The sequence below is a fragment of the Thalia democratica genome, chromosome 7 (genome assembly GCF_965202585.1).
Source record: "Thalia democratica chromosome 7, ktThaDemo2.hap1.1, whole genome shotgun sequence".
Taxonomy (NCBI): domain Eukaryota; kingdom Metazoa; phylum Chordata; class Thaliacea; order Salpida; family Salpidae; genus Thalia; species Thalia democratica.
This window is the reverse complement of record NC_139171.1, coordinates 7,538,488-7,562,950: the sequence shown is the minus strand read 5'-3', so window position 1 is coordinate 7,562,950 and position 24,463 is coordinate 7,538,488. Positions and strand designations below refer to the sequence as shown.

The following is a 24,463-nucleotide window of genomic DNA, read 5'->3' as shown; positions in this document are numbered from 1 at the left end:
AATGCTTTTTTTTATTTTTGTTGAAGTGAAAAATTTATATTAAAAATGATATTTTCAAGGTCCAACGCTTTTTATGTTGAAGCCTACCCATATCTGTAAAGCTTTCAGAAAATTTAATTTATTTTTATTTGAAAACTGTTAAGATTTTAAATAAACAAAAAATTAAATGGTCGGTGATTGTGAACAAAACACGTATAAAACTTGAGCCAAACAAATAAACTTGTAAACAAACTTTAACAAAAATAGTTTGTTGTTAACCAAAATATTTACTAAAAGCTCGATTAAACAGTTATGTTGATTGAACTCAATTTGTTAGTAACCTGATAGGTTAGCGTAAACAACGCTTTTTTGTATTTTCTTTATACATTTGATCTCTTTAGAAAGTTAACAACTTTCGATAGATGTTTTGGTAAACAAACTTTTAAAAATAATTAAAAAGTCTAAATCTTTGTTAAAATATTAGTTAAATAGAGAGCTCACCTTTTTGTTAAAAATATTTCTCCGAAAAAGTGAGAGAATTTCAGTGAAAAAAAAGAGAATTTATCGGCGGCGTTTCACTTTCAGTTTCGTCAGTCGCCGCGTATATGCATGACAACGAGCACAACCAGAACTTGCTTGACAACGAACCTAATCAAGGTCTGCCTAGCAACGATTCGAGCGATAACCTGCTTAGCAACGAGCCCAATCTAAAACTGCTTGGCAACAAACCCCGTGGAAATCTGCTTAGCAACGGTGGAAGCATGAACACCTGGCAACCGATGGTTCCCACGGCGAACCTGGGTCACTCGGGCCACCCCTTCAGCCCAACTATGACGTCACTATCAGCCCAGCTGCAGCCCCCAACTAGATCAGGTTTGTTGGATTATTTATTTTGATTTAAACTTTTATTTAACGTTGATCGCATGCTATACTGTTAAGTTAATGTATTATTGTTGTTATAGTTGTCTTAAACCGGTTTTTTTGAGCTTTTTTTCAAATTTATTTATTTGTTGCTTAATTTCAATGTTAATAAGATGACGGTTTGTTGCTTAACTTGCAGACATGTTTGCTTGTAAATTAGTTATTTTAATGTTTTCTAATGTCCGAGTTGATAGAGTTAACTGAATTAATACTGTTAAGACTTTATCGGTTTTTCAGAAGTACATTTTGTTTAATAAGTTTCACCTTAAATTTTTTTTTCTTGTTTTGTTATCTGAAATTAAAACTTTTTTTGAGTTAAACTTAGGATTGAAGAATAAAACAAATTCCGGAAAACACATTTAGGAAGAAAATGTAATTAATACTACCTAAAAATTTTTACATAAAATCTAAAAAAAATTTCTAACTTTCAAATACTATGTCGTTTTGTTTCACAAGACTTAACTTTTTTATTTCAGTTTAAGTTAGAAACATAGGTGAAAAAGATATTAACTATAAACATTCAATATTAAAAAAAACAACTTGAACAGTAATATTTAAAAGTATAAACGTTGACGCGATAAAACAAAGCTATAAGCTCTTTAGTTATCTTTAATAAAAATAAGCGCGCATAAATTTATATTTTGTTCAAAAAAAAAAAATCTAAGTTTATCAAAACATATCATCATTGCTTCCTAGGACAAAAAAAGTTGATGATGTTTTTTTTCATACAAAGTATATTACACAAAGCTAATCAATTTACTAATTCTCAAAGCTGATTTAACACAAACATATAACAAAAAAGGGAGCATTAAGTAAAAAAAGCAAAATTATAGTCATAATTTTTTTGCCAACAAATGATAGGTTTTCTATTCAAAATAAATATGCTTTCATTTTAACTAAGTCAAACTTGTTATAAAAACTTTTTATCATCTTAAATTTCTCCAAATTGAAATTTACAGCACAACTCTGATTGTTCACCAAATGTTCCGCAATAGCAGATCTTTTTATTGAATTTTTAGTTTTATTAGAATTCTTTTCTTTTTCTTTTTCAGCTTTTTCAAATGAACTAAGTGACTTAGTATAGTCAAAACTTAAAATTCTTTCATTCTAACTTTAAATTTGTGTCATTAAAAAAAATATATTAAAAAACTCTAAATACCTAAAAAATTAACTTAAAATATAAAAGTTTACGCGCTAAAACAAAGCTAAAAGCCCTTTAGTTATTTTTCATAAAAACAAGCGCGCATCAATATCTGTTTTTTTCAGAAAAATCAAAGTTTATCAAAACATATTATGATTGCTTCTTAGAACAAAAAGTTTTAGAACAAGTTGATGATATTTTTTAAATACAAAGTAAGTTACACAAAAATAATCAATGTACTAATTATAAAAGCTGATTGAATACAAACATATAAGAAAGGGAGTATTAAGTAAATAAAGCAAAACTATAGTCATATTATTTTTGCCTTTTCAAAATACATATGGCTTCCATTTTAACTAAGTCAAACACGTTACCATAATTTTCATTTGTCTTAAATCTCACCAAATTGAAATTTTAAGCAAAAATCTGATTGTTAACCAAGTGTTCCGCAGTAGCAGATCATTTTACTGCATTCATAGTTTTATTAGAACTCTTTTTTTTCTCTTTTTCATCTTTGTTAGATAATTTTTATTAACTTTAAACTAAGTAACTTAGTAAAGTCGAAACTTTAAAAATCTTTGTATAAAAACTTGAGTATTCTGCGGCACTAGCCTAGAAGAAACACTGAAAAATATGACACACTTAAAAGATAAAACTGTGCTATTTTAAGATACTTAAAATTTTTTTCAAACCATAAGCTATCTTCTATAGTTTTGACTAAATTTAATATTAAAGTAGGTTTACTCGTTATTTATTAAACTTTTTCTTGGAATATTGAAGGAAAATATACAGTTTTTAGATGCTTGTTCTTAAATAAAGAAAATTTTAACTTTTTTTTCAAAACTAAATAAATTTGAAATAAATCTTGTACTTAAAGTGTTATTTTTACAGATTAACTATATAAATAAATGATATTAAGTAAATTTATTTTAAGTAATAACATAAAATTTCAAAAAAACATATAAACTAAAAAAGTATTAAGTTGATAATAAAATTATCGACTTAGTCATCCTTGAAAATTGTATAACTTATCAAAAAAGTTATGTTTGTAAACATACATAATCACATTAATTAGCTTAAATGGGAGAAAAGCACGGATTAAGCTATTTAGACGTGTTTAATCGGGTATTAGGTGACCTAATTCCACATAATTCTGTTCATTTGTAGTTCAGTTGCAGCCCGAGGCACTGAGGGTAGGAGCTAGCTCAGCATTTTTTAAATGTAAATGGAATTTTTTATTAGAAAATAAAGAAAAATAGTGTTATGTTGCAATTATGTTTATAACAGTTATTTTATTGAAGTTTGAGACATTTGTGACCAATTGATTAGGACTGATTTAATTTATTATTCTTTGATTAGTAGAATAATTAAGTCAGTCCCTTGTATAAAGAAACCTGTAATAAGGATTTATTAACAAGATATTTATATAAATTTTCCTAAATTTAAAGTTAAGTATGTTTTTCCCCAATAAATTTGATGTTTCATGCTAGCTTTTTAATACTACCAAATATGCAACTACCAAACTAGTTGAAACCAGCATTCTAAAAGCACACAAAAGTTTTCCTACTACTTTTATATTTTAAAGCAAAATCATTAGCATAAATTCCACTGTTATTAACATATCTTATCCTGCTCAGTTATTATATGAAATTTTAAACGCAGGAAAGCGCTCAGACTCATGCTAATCAACTACTGTCTACTCGGCCGTGAATAACATATTTTAGCGCTAATATTTATGCATAAAGTTTTTTTTAATTTTTAATACTTTCTTTATATTAAAAGTTTAAATTATTATTTTGTTTATAAGACCTCTTTAGTTTTTAATGTATTTCACAATCGAAAAATTATACTTTATATATTTTTATACAGAAAATTTACTTAAAAATTTCAAATAGTTTTTTATCAAAACTTAAATTTGATAATTTTATATATAAAAAAGTATCTTAAAAGTAAAAAAATGTTTTACTATTCAAAAGCATAGTTTGGCAAAATTATTTGCAAAAAAATCTTTAATGTTGTCTATGTCTTTTTTGTTATTACTTATTTCCTAGACATATTTTCGAGTGCCCTCGAAATCTTTAAACGTTATCTTAACATACAAAATAGATTAACTTGTATACAAAAAATTTATAAGCACGAATCATTTTTATTTTCGAAAATTTAAATTTTGTATATTTATTGAAAAAAGTATCTTAAAACTGATAATGAGGTTTACCAAGCAAAATTTAATTATATCTCAGGTTATCTTACTCAAAAGAAGTTGTTAATTTCATTAGTATCACTTATTTTCTGGATAACCGTTTAAGCAGCATTCTAAAAATAGACAGATGTGCTTATTTATTTTTATTTTTCCTAAAAAAATATAAAATCATTTGTTCTAAGTTCCAGTTTATAAACTACCTTATTTAAATTTAAAACTCATGGAATTTTTTTGATTTATGCTAATAAGCTGCTATCTACCAGACCGTAAACAATATTTTTCAGCACTACTAACCTTCACATGAAAACTCCTTAAATTTTCATTTTTTATTAACATTTTCTAGATTACCATATATACATTTTGAAAGCTCATATTTTTCTCTCGGAAAACTAAACTCGGTAAATTTTTATACAAAAAAAAAATGTTTTTAACTACCAAATTTTTTTTTTTTTTGTTCACAAGAAGTACATTGAAACTTTTTTTTTAAATATCACTTTAATTTTCAAGATATTTGACAAAATTTATTCCAAGATTTATTATCACTACCTTCAAGGATATTTTTTATTATTGTCACTTCCAAGATATTTTTTTTATTGTCACTAACTTCCAAAATATTTTTTTTATTGTCACTCACTTCCAAGATATTTTCTCGAGCACCCTCAAACTGGTGTCGCGTCGACTCGTTGTTATTATGACGTCACACACGTCAAAGTAGCTGTTAATTTCGGGGTTGGGTCATTTAAAAAGTTTTATTGCGAACAAAACAATGTTTTTATCGAAATGGTACATTATTTAAATTGAATTTTGCTTGAGAGTTATGTTGTCGTATTTTCCGACAAAGTTTAGTATAAAATTTTAAGCCAAGTTTTTAAGTTGGGAAATTAAAAAAAAATAATTAAAACATTTTTAACTAAAAAACATTTTGCAATTTTTGTCTAAATGTTTCATTTTCAATTTTTTGCACAACATGTATGTCTAGTTTTTCTTAAAAATAAAAATTTTTTTTTGCTAATTGTTCCAAAATATTATTGCAAACGAGAATCGTGAGACAATTGTTATCTATTTGTAATTTTTTTAATCGATGTTTTTTCTTCCATTATCATTAGTCAATTAGTCTTCTACTACTTGCTACACAAACAATTGGAAACTGCTTTTAATTGCTATTTTATTTTGATCGTTTGTGTAGATAAGAACTTTATTTAGCTATCAAATTAATGTTACAGTTTGGACAGGTGTATTGTTATTTATTGTATAAACTTGACAGCAATTAAATTTTTTGTAGACAGAAAAACTAGCTTTTGTAAAGTCACACCTTTTAATGATATTTTTTTGGTATGAATGAAAAATACTTGATGACTGAAATAGTTTAATCAATTATCTGCTAATGACCGGACAAAATAAACGAAACTCTAATGTATTTACTAATTTATTCATTAGTTTTAAAGAATAAATAGAATTATTCTAGTTTCATAACTTCTTTATGTATAGTTTTTAAAATCAAATAAGTTTATCATTTAATAATAATTAATGTCTACTTACCTAAACAAAATTTTAATAAAAGTATAAATAGGTAGTGAAACTATCATTCAGTTTTTAGTTAAATATTAAAAAAAAATATTTCCTGTTCTTTCTAGATCAGTTAAAGTTAATTAATAAAAAGTACAAATTCCAGACAAACTATTTGTTTAAACTTTTTACCAGTAAAAAGGCAGTGCTATTCAGTTTAGAGAATATTTTTAAGCAACAAATTTTACACAGCTGTAGTCTTAAAAAATAGAAGTAAACTTTTAAAACTATCAGCATGGCTAAAAAAAAGTCAACCAAACCCAGCGACGTTTTTAAGGAACCAGCTAATGGACCAATAAAAAGAAAGAGGAGACGTGAGTATTGTTGAAATTAATAAACACACATATCAAAACACGAAATCGAACGTATTTTTAACCACTTTTTGTGAGTCACGGACTTATTCGAATACGCGAATTATTATTTTTCAATTTTTCTCCTTTGTATATCACGTAGGTGTGATTACGCTCGTTCGAAAAAAATCCTCGAGCTTTAAGACAAAAGGTGAAAATCTTTAAAAGTACTAAAACCCAGGTGGGTAGAGATTTTAAGCGAGAAAAATAAAAATGCGCGCAGAATTCCTTAAAAAGGCACTTGAGCGAGATGACGGCCAGTTTAAAACCAACATGTTTTCATTTCGGAAATTTTTGCGCACATTAGCGCAGCGCGCAGAAAAAATACATTTCACGACGGGCCAGTTTGAGTTCTCTGCTAATTGAGAAAGTTATTATCACAACAAAATTAAAACTTCGTGTTTTAAAACCCTACCTGGGTTGAATTTGGAAGTTCTAACAACAAGTTTTTGTTGATTTGTGATTTTTCGCTTTCTGTGTGTTGGACTTAAGAGTTTTTCTTGTTGTGATTGATACCGACTTGTAGTTGTTAGCTAGTAGAGTAAAGTGGGTACTTTTGAGGGTTTTAGTGAGTTTAAAGTTTAAACTTTCTTGCCGATATTCGGTTTGATTAATTAGAAGCTGTTAAGTTAAAACCGGTTGATGTTTAGTCAACAAAGTCTATTTTTTGTCTACAAAATTAATTGATTTTAATTAACTTCTTATCTATGTTTTTGCAAGTAATTTATCTAATAACATAATATAAAAGGGTAACTGTTAATCTAATTTAAGTTAGTAGAATTTTTTAAAGCTATTTAGTTTTTTTAAAACCTCGTTTCTAAAGCTTTAAAATAATAAGTTTAACCAAATCATAGTATTGAAAAAACGCGTTAAAAGTTTAACTAGTTTTATAGTCACAATATTCAAAAAATATTATGGATTTTAAGTTGTAATACAGCATACGTAAAATTAATTTTTAAGCATGATTGAACATAACTTTGTTAAATAAGGGCTTTAAAGTGTTTAAATGTAAAATAACTCAAGCAAGTATATGTAAACACAAATTGCTAAATTTTCTTTTAAAACCGAAGTAAACTGTGACTTAACGAAAATCATTAAACTTTACATCACTGTACCGTTTTATCTAAAATGTTTGTTATTAAAACAACAAAGTTTTGATTTACAGTTTGAAATGTACTATGACGTTTTGAATCCAAGTATAATGTTACCTTCTTCTATCATTTGCATACGATTATTAAAAATTTTCATCTTATTGTGTAGTCGCACTAACAGTAAGATACTTGTTTATAAAAGTTGATAATAAAAGCAAAACTTAATGGGTATTCGCAAAAAAGGTCTGGTTTAAAACAAATTATACTTCTTTTAATAAACTTTTTTTGTCCGCTGTAAAAGTTTAATATATTTTTAATTTTTTTCACTTTTTAACGGATAATGTTAAACTAATTTTGCGTGTTTTTATGTTTAATTACGTTGATTAAAATCTAACTATGACGTCACACAGGCCAAGGAGGAGTGAACCAGTTGGGAGGGCAGTACGTGAACGGGCGGCCCCTGCCAACGGCGGTGAGGGAGCAGATAGTCCAGCTGAGCGACTCTGGGGTGAGGCCTTGCGACATCGCCAGGAAGTTGAAGGTTTCGCATGGATGCGTCAGCAAGATACTTGCGAGGTTAATTTAATATACCATATATGTAAATTTTACTTAAATACTCTTAAACTATTCGTGCAATATCTCTAGAAAGCTGATAAGCTGTCGTTTTATAAAAAAAAACATTTTAAAATTATTTTCCAGAAATTATGTTCTTGCTAAACTTTCAGCAGAAAAAACTTTAAACTTGCTTATAATTTCCATGAAATACTTCAGACATTATGAAAAGGGCAGACTCATAAATATTCTGTATATATTTTTCATTTACACAGCGAAACATTTGAGATTTATTAATTGTAATTTATAACTCTGAACTTCCAGGTATTTCGAGACGGGGAGCATCCGCCCGGGCATCATAGGGGGCAGCAAGCCGAAGGTGGCCACGCCGGAGGTGGTGAGCAAGATATGCCAGTACAAGGCGGAGAACCCGACCATGTTCGCGTGGGAGATCAGGGACAGGCTGGTGGCGGAGAAGGTGTGCGACAACGATAACGTGCCTTCTGTCAGCTCGATAAACAGGTTTGTTGAAATTTAATATTAACTATGTGAATTTTAAATTAACTGTTTTCATTATGTAAATGTTACTTAAGTGTGTGATAACGATAATGTACCCAGTGTGAGCAGTATCAACAGGTTAGATTAATATTTATTATATAAAAAGTAGTGTGTGATAATGATAATGTTCTTAATGTGAATTCGATAAATAGGTTGGTAAATGATTAATTATTATTATTAGTTAATCTTGATAATAAGTTACGATAACGATAACGTGCCCAGTGTGAGCAGCATTAACAGGTTAGATTTAATTAAAAAAAAATATATATATTAGATAAAAATTAATGTGTGATAAGGGTAGTGTTGAATAATAAATAGGGTAAATGGTTAATTATTAATATTAGTTTTGTTTTCTTAATAAGTTGTGATAATGATAATGTGCCAAGCGTGAGCAGTATTAATAGGTTAGATCGTGTATACATTGAAGTTTGTTAGTAAAATTTAGTTCATTTGAAACATAAACAGTTAATAACTCTTATTAGTAATGAAATGTTTTTCAAAGTTAGAAAAAGAATAATTTATTTGTTTGTTATGGTAAGAATATTGAAAACCTAGCAAACCACTGTAAAAGTGAACAAATGATATTTGTGAAAAATGTTTTTAAAAGTTTTTAAATGACTTTATTGATATAAAATGAAGTAATGGATTTGTAGGAAACATTTTGTTTAAATTCATATAAGCGAGTTAGTAGATTGATTAAAAAGCTCTATGCTATTTTTACAATATCCATTGTAAAACTGAACAAATAGCATTTTTGATCATTTTTTTAAATGACATTTCTGATTTAAAATTAATTAGTAAGTACTTAAAAAACATTTGTTTAAACTTATTATTATAAGCAAGTGAGTGGATTGATAAAAAGTTCTGTTTAATTGTTACAATAAGATTTATTTTGTAACATTAATAAAAGCATCTAATAAACTAAATAAATATATCATCATTATTCTGTTTATCAACGTACTTATAATCGTTTGAGTTATAAGGTTACTTAGTTTTTTTAGCGGCAAGTTTTTTCTTAAAGTTGGTTAAGCTAGAAAAATCACTAAGTTGAATATCACTATTTAAAAGAAAAATAAGAAAACTAATTATAGCATGCTACTGTGAAAGTTTTAATTAGAACAAGTTTTGAAAACTATTAACTTTAATGTAATACGTAGAAAAAAAATCTTACGAAAAGTAAAAAAAAAAACAACGCATAAACATCATTTTGAGCATAAACACTAAGCTTCTGTTGATTGTATCGAAAAAGTTTGTTTACATTTTCCTATAAATAATCTCTGATATGTTTTAATTGAAATTATGAACGGAATTAAAACCCTAACCGCCGAACGTAATCAACATAAACACGCAAACTTGAACTAATCTTTTTAAAACACTCAAGTTCGACTTTAAAAGTTTCAAAATTGTTATACGTAATCGTTTGTTGCTTAAGAATGATTAATTTTGTGATTAAATTTTTTTTTTAAGAAATAGATCTACAAAGTAACTTAATTCTATTCGTAAATTAAAAAGAAATTTTTAAATATAAATCTTTAAATTAAATGTTGGGGTTTATAGCGTAACATCATAACCTTAAATGTATGATATTTAAATCTTAAAAGTTAATATCGCAGTACTTAGTGTTAATTTAAACTATCGACTCGGAAGCAAATATTCTATGTAGCTATTCAGCCTTACATAATTTGCTCATGCATAACGAATACATTTATGTATTTACCAAATCGAGTAGTTTAGTTATTTAATAAGAATAAACTAAATAAATATGTACATTAAAAATATATGTTATAAGCACAAATGTTTTTTTAATTTTATCCAAAGTACGTTTGCAACGATATGTGTTAAAACAATTAAGTTAAATTTTCGGTATTTTTATCAATATAGTATTAACATTTTACCTTGAAATTTAGTTGTTAATCTCACATAAATGCATTTAATTCTTAAAAATTAAAACTTATTAGTTTTTACTTATTAAACACTGTTAAACCGAACATTTATACAGGTAGCTAATCAACCTTTTAGTAAATTGCTCAAGCATACAAGCTTTCATTCAAAATTATAGCTGATGAAATACCTGTTTATATGTCATACTAAAACCGATAATAAGTATTTTGTCAATCAAATAATATTAAAACAAAAATATCGTCGCTTATTTATGTCAGAAAAACAGATACATGATATATAGACTTTTAATAAGTTATATACTTTCGATTTTTACATCTGTCGGCTAAAACTTTTCTAAAAAGTAAGTTTTTCTATTTATCGTTAAAAATGCAACACTCACACTTAAACAAAAAAAAAGTGCAAATATATTTATATTACAATGTTCGTTTACAAAATATGTTTATGAAAATATCACAAGTTTATTTCATGTGTACGAACACTTTCGGCAAAAATTTTCGTAAAAACAACTTTTTTCTATCTAGATGACTGTTTATGTTAACAACAAGTTGTAACTTATACAAGAAAAAGTATTGCAGGTTAATTTTATAACAACATACTTTATACAACAATCTTTTCACTAGAAAAGTATTAAATAAAACGAACTAAAATAGTTGCAACTCATTTTTATTTTTTTTTCACGAGTGTATTTTATGTAAAAAAGTTATTTACAGGATTGTAACAAAAAAAAAAAAACGAATTGCAAATTCATTTATTTTAGAATACTAACTTAAAAAATATTTCTAACAGGATTGTAAGAACGAAAACGAATTTCAATAAATGTAGCTAACATTTTTTTTTTCACAAGTGTATTTAATGTAACATATGTATTTACAGGATTGTAAGAACGAAAACGAATGAGAACAACTCCCATCAGAATCAACTGAACGGTGTATTGACTCCTTCCGCTTCTAGAATGGGTAAGTTGAAGCAATTTGTACAATTAGTTTGTTATTAGAAACTGTTTAATATAACTTAAATAGTTTATATAGGTTTTTCTTTAGGCTAAAAAGATAACAAATACCTTTAGTACTTAGAGTTGTTTATATATAACAATCCCTTTTTTATCGTATCAAAATACTTTAATTGTATTAACTTTATGGTGAGTTATAATTCCACAAAAAAAGAGCTCAACTGAAAAGGAGAAAATATTAATACGTTTGCATGAAACACTGTGTAGACTAAAAACTCTTAATTCAAAATACTTTATGCAAATCATTGAACTACAAAATATTTTATATACATTCAAAATGTTTAAATTAGTATATTAAAGATTAAGGCAACTAAAACTTAAAAAATAAGTAAAATTGACTTAATAAGCATTTTAGTACTAATAATTTGTCCATAAGTTTATAGAAATAAAGGAGGTAAAATAGAATAAAACCAAAAAGTTCCTTATTGTGTCTTAAAATTGTAATGTAAGTTCATAATGTAGTTTAGTATTATGCAACTATGTTGTACTAACAACCTACTTTTAAGACTAAATTCTCGGTTAACCAAGGTTCTAGTTAAAAACACTTTTCAGCTAAATTTAAACAATATTATGTAAATGGTTAATGAATACTGTTAGTTTCTATTAAACTTACAAAAAAAGCATTTGAAAAATTAATTCAGGTAAATTATTTTTTTATTATTTAAAACTTACTATCATCACAGCTAACCTGGCCAATCCTGACAGCCAGAACCTCCACCACTCCATGAACAACATTCTGGGAATTTCTCAGCAAATTTCCCCCCAAAACCCGGTTGTTACGTCACAGTACGACCATTACTACCCCCATCACCATGGCAACCATGGTAACCACGATCCAGGGAATTATTATCACCACGGTACAATGGGGAACATGAATTCGGTATCTTACACCAGGAATCAAGGTTTGTTGAAAATTGTTTTTTTTCAATAAATAATTTTGTTTTTTAATTTTTATTAAACATTTATTTCAATTTACAATCATTAAATTTAAACTCAAAGTTAAGTTTTTTAAAGCATAAACTGTTTCTATTTTGGGAGCGTTAACGGGATGCCATATACTAAAATTCATGTTTAAAATCAAAACTGATTATAAACCTTAAATCAAAAACTGTTATTTTTCAAAGCCTATACCATTTTATTAAACAAACTATTTTCAAGTCATTGTTGCATAGCTTAAGTTTTATTTAATTTTTGTTCGAAAATTCCAAAATCAGTGGGGTAAAATTTGGTACAGATATATTTACAGATGTCTTTGTGGTTATTGTTTACAGTTGGCATATTCTTCGAAGTGCCGCCATTTCTGAAATAAGTTCAACATTTAAACGTTTTTAAATCCTGCATTCTAAAAGCTGTTTTTTAAGTCTCAATAATCTTTAAAATAATAGTTTTCGTCCTGTTTCAAGAAAACTTTCAAATTAAGTGAATACGAAAAGTTCATAAAAATTTTAAATAGAGTACAGGCTTTTGTAGGTACTTACAGACGTCATTGTAGTTATTGTTTATAGTGAGCATACTCTTAAGGCACTACTTTTTTTATAAAAAGCTCTAGGCATTATTGATTATCTTGATCTTCGTAACAGTGAAAACTAAAAAGTTCATTAATGTAAAATCTAATAACTTTAGGAATTTGTCATCAGCTGTACCGTTTCTAGTTTTTCTAATTTCATGAGATTACCACATAACATAAAGTTTGTATTGACTAGTACTAAATTAAAGAATTCCTTAAACAATGAACAATAAAGACACTCACAGACGTCATTACAGTTATTATTTACAGTAAGCACACTCTTAAAATCTCAATTTTTTATCGAAAGTGGCTCAGTTTTATGTAAGGTTGTAATAAAATTTCACAATTTTGTATAACGTAGTATTGAAAGTTAAGGAATTCTGTAGATATTAAACTTATACGTTGCAAATTTGCAAAAAGTTATGCCATTTCAAAATAATGTTTTCATATAGCCATTTAATCATTATAATTTAAGTTACGTAGTTTGCCAACCGTATACTGAACAAAAACTAGAGAAAATAAAGCTCAGCTACTTCATGGAACAGTATACAATTTACACGCTAGTAAATTACCAAAGCTAAAACTTTAAATTACCTAAAAGAATATTAAAAATTTTTTTCAAGACTAAGTGTAAAGTTTGTTTAAAAACAGAAAAGCAGACAAAAAGGTGGCCTAAATGAAGCAACTATAAAATGCATTTGTTACAGTTTATGAGTTTAATCATATATATGTACTTCTTTTGACAATTTAATACAAAACTTTTACAACTAAAATTATTTAATAAAAAGTAATATTTTTATTGATGTCAGCAGTAGTAAAAAAGGAAAAAAGATTGATTACATCTTATACCAATGAAGTTTATAAAAGTTACAAAAAATTAATAAAGTTTTTAACAACTTGCAAAAACTTTAACTAATTTTTGCTAAATACAAGTATTTTTTAACTGAACCAAACGACATTAACAACACAATAACAGCAGCAAAAAAGTCAACAATTAAACAAGTACCCATTAAAGTGCTCATGTTTTTAATTGATTCCTAATGTTACTTTCTATTTACTTTTTTCTCGTAATGGCCATCAGCATTTAGGCTAATTGAACGGGCAGGGTTAAAATAACGGCGTGGCAACAATAACCTAGTAACGGCATGGTAACAGTTCTCATAGTAACCAAAAAGAGATACAATTGACTAGAATAGAGGTAACTTGATCGAGTGGTGTTTATACTGTAAACAAGACGAAAATGTACCCGCTCTGTCATAAGACAACTTCGGTACTTTTTAATTTTCTGGGAAAGTTTCATTTTGGCCACCTTTTATTTCTGTTTCTTTTTAATTTGTAACTTAACCCGCCGTTTTCAATTTTAATTTTCCCTTCTCATGTAACATTTTTCAAATCAATTATGAATCTGAGCTGTTGAAATACTGCTAAAATTTAATTGAAAAACTTCAGCTGACTACCTTTAATTGTTTTACATGTAATTCAAACCGCGAATTCAAAATATTTCACAATCTTTCTCATGCAATAGTGTTCTGAAACTTAAGCTCTTAAAACGTTGTTACAATGGAGGAGATCACCAAAAACTTATTTTTATTTTATTCTAATATTTATTTCTATTGTGTTGCGGTTAAGAAAAATCCTGAGTGATCACCAAACAATAAAGCTGGAAACCCAACACTGAAAATAGAATTGTAAAAACTTTGCAATGAAGTGCGTATTAAAGTTTTATTGTTTGATTTATGAAAAAAAAAGTTATTTAAAAATAAAGTTTGTCCACGTTTCACATATAAAATGTAGAAAAACATAAATCTGAGAGAGATTTACATTTTTTAGGCTTAAGTTTATTTCAAATGTGCTTAGTAATTGTCATTTTCTATGGCGTTAGTAATCAATTCAAATTAAAGTCTTACTATACGTGTTGGGACCGTTAAAAATGGTTAGTATAATAATTAATCTTTCTAGACTTCAGCTGCTTATAAAAGCCAAAAATACAACTCATAACGCCTCGCCTCTAAAAGTAATAGTATTATAATGATATATTTATTACTATCAAATTGTAAATTATCTTTAGGATTGTGTAAATTTATTCTCGGGTCTGTTTTCTAATGTAAATTTAATAGTCCTTAAAATCTAAAAGATAACCTAAAAATTTCATTAAATACAATGTGTTTCAATTGCTTATTAATAGATATTATAAAAGTTTATAAAATATTTTTAAAATTTTTCTGCTCCGAAAATTCCACAGGCGAGTCATAAAAACAACACACCACTTGGTGAGTGGCCAACTTATTGTTTGTTGTGTGTGCACAAGAAATCAATTTGCACTCATCTCTGTTTGGAATTGATACAAACTTGTTTTATTTGAAAATTCTTGGAATTATGCCGTGATAATTACCAACGGTCACTGTAATAATTAAGACTAATATCTCATCTTTAATGGAGCACATCATTGAAGTTGAAGTTTATTTTACAACATTCTTTTGAATCTGTTTTTTATTGAAGAGATGTAATTTATAAATAGTACTCTAATGTTATTAGTTATGTCTGAATTCGCATACCATTGGTTTTTTTCCAAAGACATTTTGTAGGTAGTACTTAAAATGATTAGTCATCTTTAAGAATCTGAAGTTTAAGTGTTTTATGTAACCCTTTAAAGTTAAGCGTGTGCTTTTAGATTTTAACATTTAAATTAACTTGTGTTAATCTAAGCTAAAGAACTAGGCACAAATGGCTTCTACATAAAACAAGGTAGTAAGCTTTCGGAAGCTTTTGGTAGTTGTTTGATTGATTTTTTTCAATCTAATTAATAAACTTGTTTTAGTTTGATCAATTTCGATTGAGCAAATCTTCAAGAAGTCAAAAACAGATATTTGATATGACATAAAAATAAAACATTAATTAGACCAGTGGTCGGCAAGCTACTTCGAATCCGTGAACCCTAAATCAAAAAATTGAAATTCTGTGCACTCCAATTTGCATTCTTTAGCGTCGCTAGTATTTAAGAATATGTAAACACTTTTAATCGTATTTTACTAATAATTCGGTAATACCCAGTTAATTTTTACACTCTGACTTTAAATTTACCAATTTACCCTATCCATTTCAATAAACTTTTAATATCGATAATCTAATTTTTACAATAATATTTTACTTGTATCACCTAGGTCTAAAATACTAACTAGAATTTTTACATATTGTAACAGAATAGAACTAGGAGAGTACAAAAATGGTCGTTTTATTGACAACATGTCAGATATCAAAGTTGAATATGTCTTAAATGTAAAAAGATTAAAAAAAAAACTTTAATTTACATTCTGCGCGAAAAAAAAAATCATTTACCCCAAAATAAGTTTCATGCACCCCTAAAAACTCGTGCACCCTAAAAAAAATTTCATGTACACTAGTGTGCACCAGTGTACACCGTGCCGACCACTGAGTTGGACGTTAGATTTGAACAGCTTTATTCCGGTGCATAACTTATATAAAAATATAACAAAACACAGACATTTGTTAGACAATCATGAATGTGCAAAAAATTATAAAAAAAAGAACTTTTCAGTCTTAGTTAGAGCGGAGAACTCGTTTCAGCTACATGTTCTTGAACCTTTATGCATTTAACCTTTAAGGCCCTGTTTATGCATGCAGAAAAGATCGTATTCCAAACTAGACTTTTTAAATCATTATTTTAAGTAATTTTAAAGTAACTAGTTTCTCGTATTTTTTTTTTAGGTGTAGTTTTATTTTCATTTTTATCGCTGATTTATTTTAATTTGATTTTAATCTAACGAGTTTTATAAGTACAACAAAGTCTTACAGTATAAGCATTTAGATAATTTTCGCATTCGATTATTACGTCATTTTACATTTTAAAACTTTAAAATGCAGTATGTTCTTATTACAATTTCAATTCAGTTTAATTTAGTAAGATATAATTTTTGAAAAGACTTACTTCGAAAGATCTCAAATAATTTTTAAGAAAGTACGTTAGATTTTAAATACAGAAAAAAAATTATATAAACATAAAGTTAACAAGTATTTATTTACAGACAACAGAGTGAGGTACCCGCAAGTGACAGCCAGTCACCCCGGTGGTTACTATGGCAACAATGGGGGGATGTACCCTCATATGAAGAACGAGCAGTACCATGGCAACCAGTTCTCCCACCAACACCTACCACAGCCACCAGGTCACCTGGCAACAGCTGACCACCATGGTTACGGTCCCCAGATGGCGCAATTGCATCCTCACCACGGCAACAAGGGTATGGCGGGCCTACAGCATCCCCCGCATCAGCAATACCCCCAACAACAAGATGTCGGGTTGCCGGTAGCAACGACGGTTGACCCCCGCAACCAGGTCACGTGCTTGAGTGACGTCAAGAACCAGAACGTGACGTCATCACACCAGCAGCAACCAATCAGCGTCGCGGAGACGAAAGCGCTTCTAATCGACCAGCAAGGTCACCAAGGATACCCGCCGCAGGTAACCCAGCACGACAGCGGTTGTCGTGGCAACGGATGCCAGTACGACCCCCAGCAGCAGGTCCCGACCACCAGCATGTACTCCACCGCCAACCAGGTCAGCCACGGCATGGTCAATAGCAACGAGCCGCTAGTTGGCCACAACGCGGCCCCTAGCATGTGCTGCATGACCCCTAGCAACAGCAACGGTCGCAACGGGTCCCGCCACAGCAGCGTTTGCAGCCACAGCAGCAGTGTTGCTTGTTACGATGGCCTCAACAGCGGCCTTGTGGTGACCAACAGCGGCCTTGCTGCGTGTCACTACTGCGGGACTGACCAGTGTGCGTGCACCTGTCAGTGTTGCGGCATGAACTTGCAGTTCTGCAAGTGTTATTAGTAATTAGTGTGCACCTATTAGTAGTTAGTGTGCACTCGCTAGTTGCATGCTAATTGTTAGCTTGTAGTGCACTAGGCTGCCATTTTGTTTGCTTTCATATGTTCGGTGGTCACCCAATAAATTGGATTAGAAATTGCGTGTTTTTATCATGAGTTTTGTAAATTGCTTTAAACTAACCACTAATAAAAAAATGTTAATTGATTTGCTCGGTTTGCTCTTCGAATTACTAACAAATTGCTTTACACTAACATCTAAAAATTGATCATGAATTAAAACTAGCAAACACTAAACAAAATGTCATTGATTGGACTGCATTAAAGGCTACGTTTCTTATAATTGTTTAGAATGTAAATAACAAGATGAATCTTAAGAGCTTATGTTTAATACAAGCGGAAATTGAAGTAAACCTAATATGATTGTAATGATTCAAAGTTTACAAAAACTAGTTTCGTTATTCAAAGTCAATTTATCATCATAAAAGTTAAAAATAAATTTAAAACTAGTTATTTCGGCTTGATTTAGGCATAGAAAGATTAATCAGATTATTGATACATTTCCTTTAGTTACTTCTTGTAACTTAATAAGTTGGGTAACCCTTTGTTTTAATTAAATTAAAACGTTGCTAAGACTCCTAAATAAAGATTACTTGACTTTATACGTTTTTTTTACATATTGTATTTAGTTTAACATTAAAATCTTTTTTTTTCGATGATAAAAGTTTTATGTTAATTAAATCTGCTTTAAAAGCTTTAAAAACGGAAGTTTGATTTAGTAAAATCAATGAATATAAATTAAATTGACATGAAAACACATAATCGATTATTTTGGGTTAAACTATACATTACAAAAGTTTTAATTGAAAAAATAAGATATGATAAAAGTTAATAAACAAATATTTTTCTACAGTCAGAGTAAACTATTTAAATTTAAGCAATAAGTTTAGTAAGTACAAACTGCCGATAGTTCCTAAATAGGCTTAGGTTTTTACTCACAACAATTTGAAGGAACCATAATAAGATTACAGTTATTCTATGGAGTAGTGAATGATAATTATTTAGTGCTCGTATAAATTTAGTTTATAAATAGTTACTACGTAAATAAACAATTTTTTTATAGAACAATTTAAATGACTAAAAATAAAAAAAAAGAAGATACATTATATATATGATAAAATAATACTCTATATTTAAAAATGATGTTTTTTTTTAAATCAGGTAGGCAAAACTTAGAAAATATGATTAATTTTTCTTTCTGAATACTGAAATTATTGCACTGGTTAATTGAATTACTTATAGTAATAAAAAAAGAGGAAAAACAAAACAACTCGTAACGTATGTCTCTCAAGTAGTTATAAATTAGTTGAAGGTTAATGTTGTAGTGAAAACATTAACTAATTGAAAAAGTAAAGAAGAAAGTATAAGTTTGAAAACTACTAATGGCCATTGTCTCTTACTTTATTTTTAATTACTTTTCATGTCATTAACGGTTTTTGAATTTCGACGGTTCTGTTTTTTATCAATTTTGTTATTTTTTTTCTAACCGCTTATTATAAATTTTCCTAAAGTTAAATACAGCTAATTGTTATTAATAATACAGGTTTTATCATGAGTGCAAGTCAGCATTTATCATCAAAGTAATCATTAATATTTATCATGCATGTCAAACATTTTACTAAAAAAAATTGCTTGAAAACTTAAAATTTTTCACAATAAAGTTAGCTTCAAGTTATCACTCAGTAAAGGATCAAAAGCCGCGTAAACCGATAAAAAGTATCACTTCATAAAAAACCCAAAACTTCGTTCAAAAGGGCACAGAGGGGGAATTTTTCTTTCTCATTTCTGTTTACATGACAACAAAGATTCGGGGGTCGCGCCGCTCTCGTTGGCCCCAATTAAAAGAAATTCTGTTTACTGTAAACAGATGTATCTCCCCTTCGAGTGTCCTTTTAACTGCCTGAACCCTTGGTTGCTAAGAAACCGCGTTGTCAAGAAGTTTCGCTGCTAGGTAGTTTTCGGTTGCTAAGATTTTTTTTTTTGGAAGTTTCGTTGCTAGGGATCATTAGCCCGTGACCTTTCGGCGGGCTAATCTTCAAAGGTGGTGGCGTTGAAGTGCTTCGCGCGCTTTTGGAGGATTTCCAATAAACTTTTGAGATGGGTATCGGATTAAAAAATTTTTTAAAATATACTTTCAACTGACTGATGGGTTTTTTCTTGATGAGTGTTACTTAGCAAGCTATCTATCTAGAGAAGATTTTTGTGCAATATTAAATTACTCACAAAAAGCAAAGCAGGTGTTTTTGAAGTTTTTAGATCTCTGAGATATTTTAAAGTTCTGTAGAGTTTGATAACTTAAGCTCAAAATGAAACATCGTTTTGAAATTAACTATCAAAAATCAAAAGTTGTGTTTCAAAATTACTAAGTACGTGTAAACACAAAGAAAATGAAAAATAGCAAAAGTTCATAGATCAAAATTAAGACTTAAAGATAATTCAAAATTAAGACGTTCATTAAAACTTTTAGTTTAGATTTTGGGTTACTATGTTTTTCAACTTGAAAAGTTATAATTTCAACTGAAGGCAATTAACTTACAACAATAGAAGTTATTCAGATATGGTTTTGTAGCTCTTGTGTCAGTTTAACTGATAAAAAACCACCAAAGTAAACTTAAATTCCGAAATGTTCCTAAAAAAGTCATGTTAAAGACTGTTAACAAAGAAAATAAGCTATCAAAGTTGGTAAAAAATAAACTATTAATACGTTTTACATACTGCAGTTTTGCTTAGAGATCAGGTTTAGTAACTGAAATGAAGTATGTCTACCAGAGAACTCCAATAAGTTGAGTTCTATTAGATATTTTTATATGTAAACATATATTTTTTAAAGTTTAAAACAGTGATTGTTTTGAAAGTTAACTGGAATATATACATACAAAAAACTACAACAAATTAGCTTATCTGAAATCTAATCTTTTATGAGCAACAAATAAATTCGACGAATTTTTCAACTTAAAAGTCAAATAAACAAAAAAAAATAATGCCACTTCAGTATATTATTGGGTATTTAAGAATTTTTCTTAGCGAAGTTTATAAAGCTGCGGCCATTTTGAGAAATTACAAAAAAAAGAGTAGACAAGATCCTAGCACCTAATTTAAATTAAAATGTTACTTTACAAAATCAACATTTATTTTTTCCGAGAATTTTTAAGTTTTAAGAAGTTTAACTTTTGACTGAGTTTGGGGTCGTCTGAAAAAAAAAGTTTGTCAAGGTTTTTTTCTAAAAAGCCATTGACCAACTACTTAAAATGAATCGAGTTTACCACAGTTACAAATTGACAATAAAATAGAAATTATAAATTATTTCCATAAAAGTTTTTTCAAGATTTTTATTAAAACCTGATCATTGAACAAATAATTAAAATGTATCGCAATCACCATAACTGTCATTTTGACAAAAAAAAAAAAGAAATTTCCTAAAAACTGTAAAAAAGTTATTTTTACCCGAATAATCCGTGTAACGTGCGTCTTGATTTGCGGGCATCTAAAGTGAAAGCGCGGTAATGCATGAGATTTGTCGCGCATGGGCGATTTCGTCGCGCATGAGTAGCTACGTCACTTTGTGTACCCGGTCTGGATTTCCTGTGCCCGTTAATTAAATTCACCGAAAAGTTCGAATGTCGAATTATTATCATGTCCTGTGTTTTTGTGCGCGGGACAATCAGGGATTAAGTTTTGGTTGTTTTGGGATTTTTGTTTGTCTTAAGTTTTTAAATAGTTTTTTAAAATAAAACTTTCTTATAAATAAAAAAAAACACCGGAGGAAAATAACTTTTGTTTAGTTGTTTGTTCACCGTGTTTAAATAATGATACTTAGTTTTAAGCTTTCAAACAAAAAAGTCTGCTAGTGATTAACTTTGTTTATTTTTTAATTTATAAAAGTTATTCATCGACTTAAAAAGCAGTTTTAACAAAAAAAAGTGCATGAATTAATATCTTTGCATTAATATTGATTAAACTTTTAAAATCAGCTTTTTCTATGAACTTTACTTATGATGCATTTTCTTTTGACTCGTAAACAAAACTAAAATATGAATCTATTTAGGATTAGTCTTTGTTATGTTTAACTTTAAAAATGTAAAATACTATTTTTATTACATTTTTTAAATTATTTTTGCTTTTAACAAACATACTTAAAACAAAAGTCATCTTAATGTATTATATTATGATGTTAGTTTTTATTATTCAATTTTAATACTTTGTTATGCCGTCTTTAATTTTTCAGGATGGATGAAAGGAGAATATGATCTAGTATTTAAATATGTTTCTTTTTGGCATACTTACAAAGCACTTTTATAAAACTAATCACTAATGTTTAATATTAACTACAAACAGCAAGACGTTAATGTAAACATGTTTAGACATTTTGTTGTGCTACAATTGTAATACTTTGTATAGCTATCTCCTATTGTTTAAAAATTCGTTTTAGACTGTTCATTGTTTAACTTATATCATGTTGTATTTTTATGCATATAAAAGTTTTATTGTAATAACGTACTTTTAACAAAAGAAAAATTATACAAAATAATGGTGCAATTTTTTTTAACTTTTATTATAAATTTTAATTTATTTGTCAAGCGTCTGCATTTAATGAATGTGCATGAAAAAACTGAACTTGTTTGATTTTATTAGTTTCGTTATAACTTAAAAATTAAGCTTTTTTTAGTAATTATAGTATGTAACAACAAAACTTGAAGAATTTTGAGTTTAAAAGTTTTTGATTGTCTATTGTAGTTGTTTTATGACAAACGCATAAAAAAGTCGATCATTTACACTAAGTGTAGGTACTTATAATTTTGATGTTACTTAAGTAGTTCAGTTTTTTCAAGATAAACAAAAAAACTTTAGTCATTATAAAATTTTTACGAACTAAACAAAATTTCACCCTGATTTAAAAATACATTTGTTATTAGTACATACATTTACTAGTTTTAGTTTTAAGTAAAAGTTAAATCTTTAGAGTGTATAGTTAAATGTACTAAATAAGATAGTATTATAGTTTTTACATTTTCTAACTAAATTCTAATTAATCATTTAGTTTAGAATAAAATTGAACTTATTAATTAAATAGAGAATTGCAGCAAAACAAAATATTCCAAATATTCAAACTTTATTATCGAACAGTAAAACACACCTTTTTATTTCACACAAAATGAAAATATGTCCCTGCATTCTCTCACAGGTAGCACAATATGGCGATTACCGAAACGTGCAAATTAGCATCGCGATGACAAAAGCCGACAACTCAATAGAAACAGCAAACAACAAAATACCCGCTTCGTGTAATTACCAAGGTAGGAGTTTTTAGTTACAATAGCGTTTTATTAGTATTTTTAAGTTCAACATTTAAAAGTTTATTAATGTTTTGTCAGTAGAAACATTTTAGTTGAAAACATTGACTGTAAAAGTTATTTTAAATTTTATTATGAAAACATTGCTCTTTTCATTACTTTTTAGTTTGAGTTAATGTTTAAACAACTTCTTAGGATCAACTATTTTCAAAAGTAATAAAATAACTTAAAAACTTTTAGGTGTTGTAACCAACGGTGATTCTTCCAATTTGAAGTTGTTTCCGCCAAAAGACACTGAAAATATTGAACACTTGAAATGAATGGGAACTTTGTTAAAACTGACAATTTCAATTTGCTGCTTTATTTCCAAGTCGTATAAATATAAGCCTATAAGCTGTAAGATATAATTATTAATAACGAATAACATGTGTTAATATTTTAAAATGCTAGTCAAGAGTTTGAATAAGATAAAACTAATTTTTACTTAAAGTTTTTATGATTGTAGCAAAAAGTAAGTTATGTGCCTTTAAATTTCCTTGGATTTCTTAAATATGTTTAGGAAACCTTAAAACCTTTTTACTTTTATGCTATTTTTATGCTTTGTTTTTTCGTTTTACTTACAAGTAACTTTACGTGCTAAAATGTTTTCTATGCTACCAACACAAGTACTTTGTTTTATGTAACTTCACAATAAAATTTCAGATTATGACAAACATATGCACTTTTATTTAAAATTTCTTCAGTTGTTTTTATTTGGTTGTTCGTTCGAAAGTTTTACAGTTTGTTTTAATTAAAAAAAGTGCTTTTTAAAGCATTTTTGGTGTTTAGTTATTGTTATTTTTTAAGGTGGTTACTATATTAAACATCTGATTTAAAGACTTGAAGCTATTTATCACAAATAACTACATTTTAGTATTATTTTACAACTAGTTCTATAGAAAATTAAAATGTTTGAGTCATACTATACTTTGTTCTTAGTTACTAGTTAAAAAGAAGTTTAGTTTATTTGTCTGTATATATAAAACAGGCAATAGACAATTCTTTATTTTTATCGTACGAAAACTGATACTGATTTAAAACCTGTAGTATCGGAGTATTATGAAATGAGTCAATGTAACAACGGTTTACTACCGACCATTGAAACATGTTTTTGAAATGTTTATTTTCATAGTAGTGCACCTTCAAAGTTTAAGACTTAAAGCTTTAAATATTAGTAAAGTCTCCATTTGATTTAAATACAACGGTAAATGATGTCAGCTAACGGAATAAAAATAAAGTAAGTACCATGTGCTTAATTTTTAACAAACTTGAAAATTAAAGTTTATATGGTTAACTGGTTAGTTGGTTAGTTGGTTATATGTATATTTATATAATATATATTGTATTAAATTATACTTAAACCAAAAAGAAATTACGACGTAAATATGTAATATGACTGATACTATAAATAAGTATGAATAGAAAAAAAAACTACTAATACTAGAAGTA

The 24,463-nt window shown here is 27.9% G+C and overlaps 1 protein-coding gene across 1 annotated transcript; it reads left to right on the top strand.

Moving 5' to 3' along the window:
- The first annotated feature begins 592 nt into the window (after positions 1–592).
- On the top strand, positions 593–23,678 carry LOC145840373 (uncharacterized). Its single transcript, XM_082947618.1, has 8 exons — positions 593–852; positions 7,659–7,824; positions 8,125–8,322; positions 11,134–11,216; positions 11,953–12,171; positions 16,820–17,352; positions 22,867–22,978; positions 23,216–23,678. The coding sequence occupies exons 1-8, from the start codon at positions 741–743 to the stop codon at positions 23,293–23,295; spliced, it is 1,503 nt and encodes a 500-aa protein (XP_082803744.1). The 5' UTR covers positions 593–740; the 3' UTR covers positions 23,296–23,678.
- The last annotated feature ends 785 nt before the right edge of the window (positions 23,679–24,463 follow it).

What these genes read in the sequence shown, in the direction of transcription:
- LOC145840373 (XM_082947618.1), top strand. Translation starts at nt 741, where the DNA reads ATGAACACCTGGCAACCGATGGTTCCCACGGCGAACCTGGGTCACTCG. An exon ending in TCCTTCCGCTTCTAGAATGG is followed by an intron (nt 11,217 to 11,952) that starts GTAAGTTGAAGC and finishes CTATCATCACAG; the next exon opens with CTAACCTGGCCAATCCTGAC. An exon ending in ATCTTACACCAGGAATCAAG is followed by an intron (nt 12,172 to 16,819) that starts GTTTGTTGAAAA and finishes ATTTATTTACAG; the next exon opens with ACAACAGAGTGAGGTACCCG.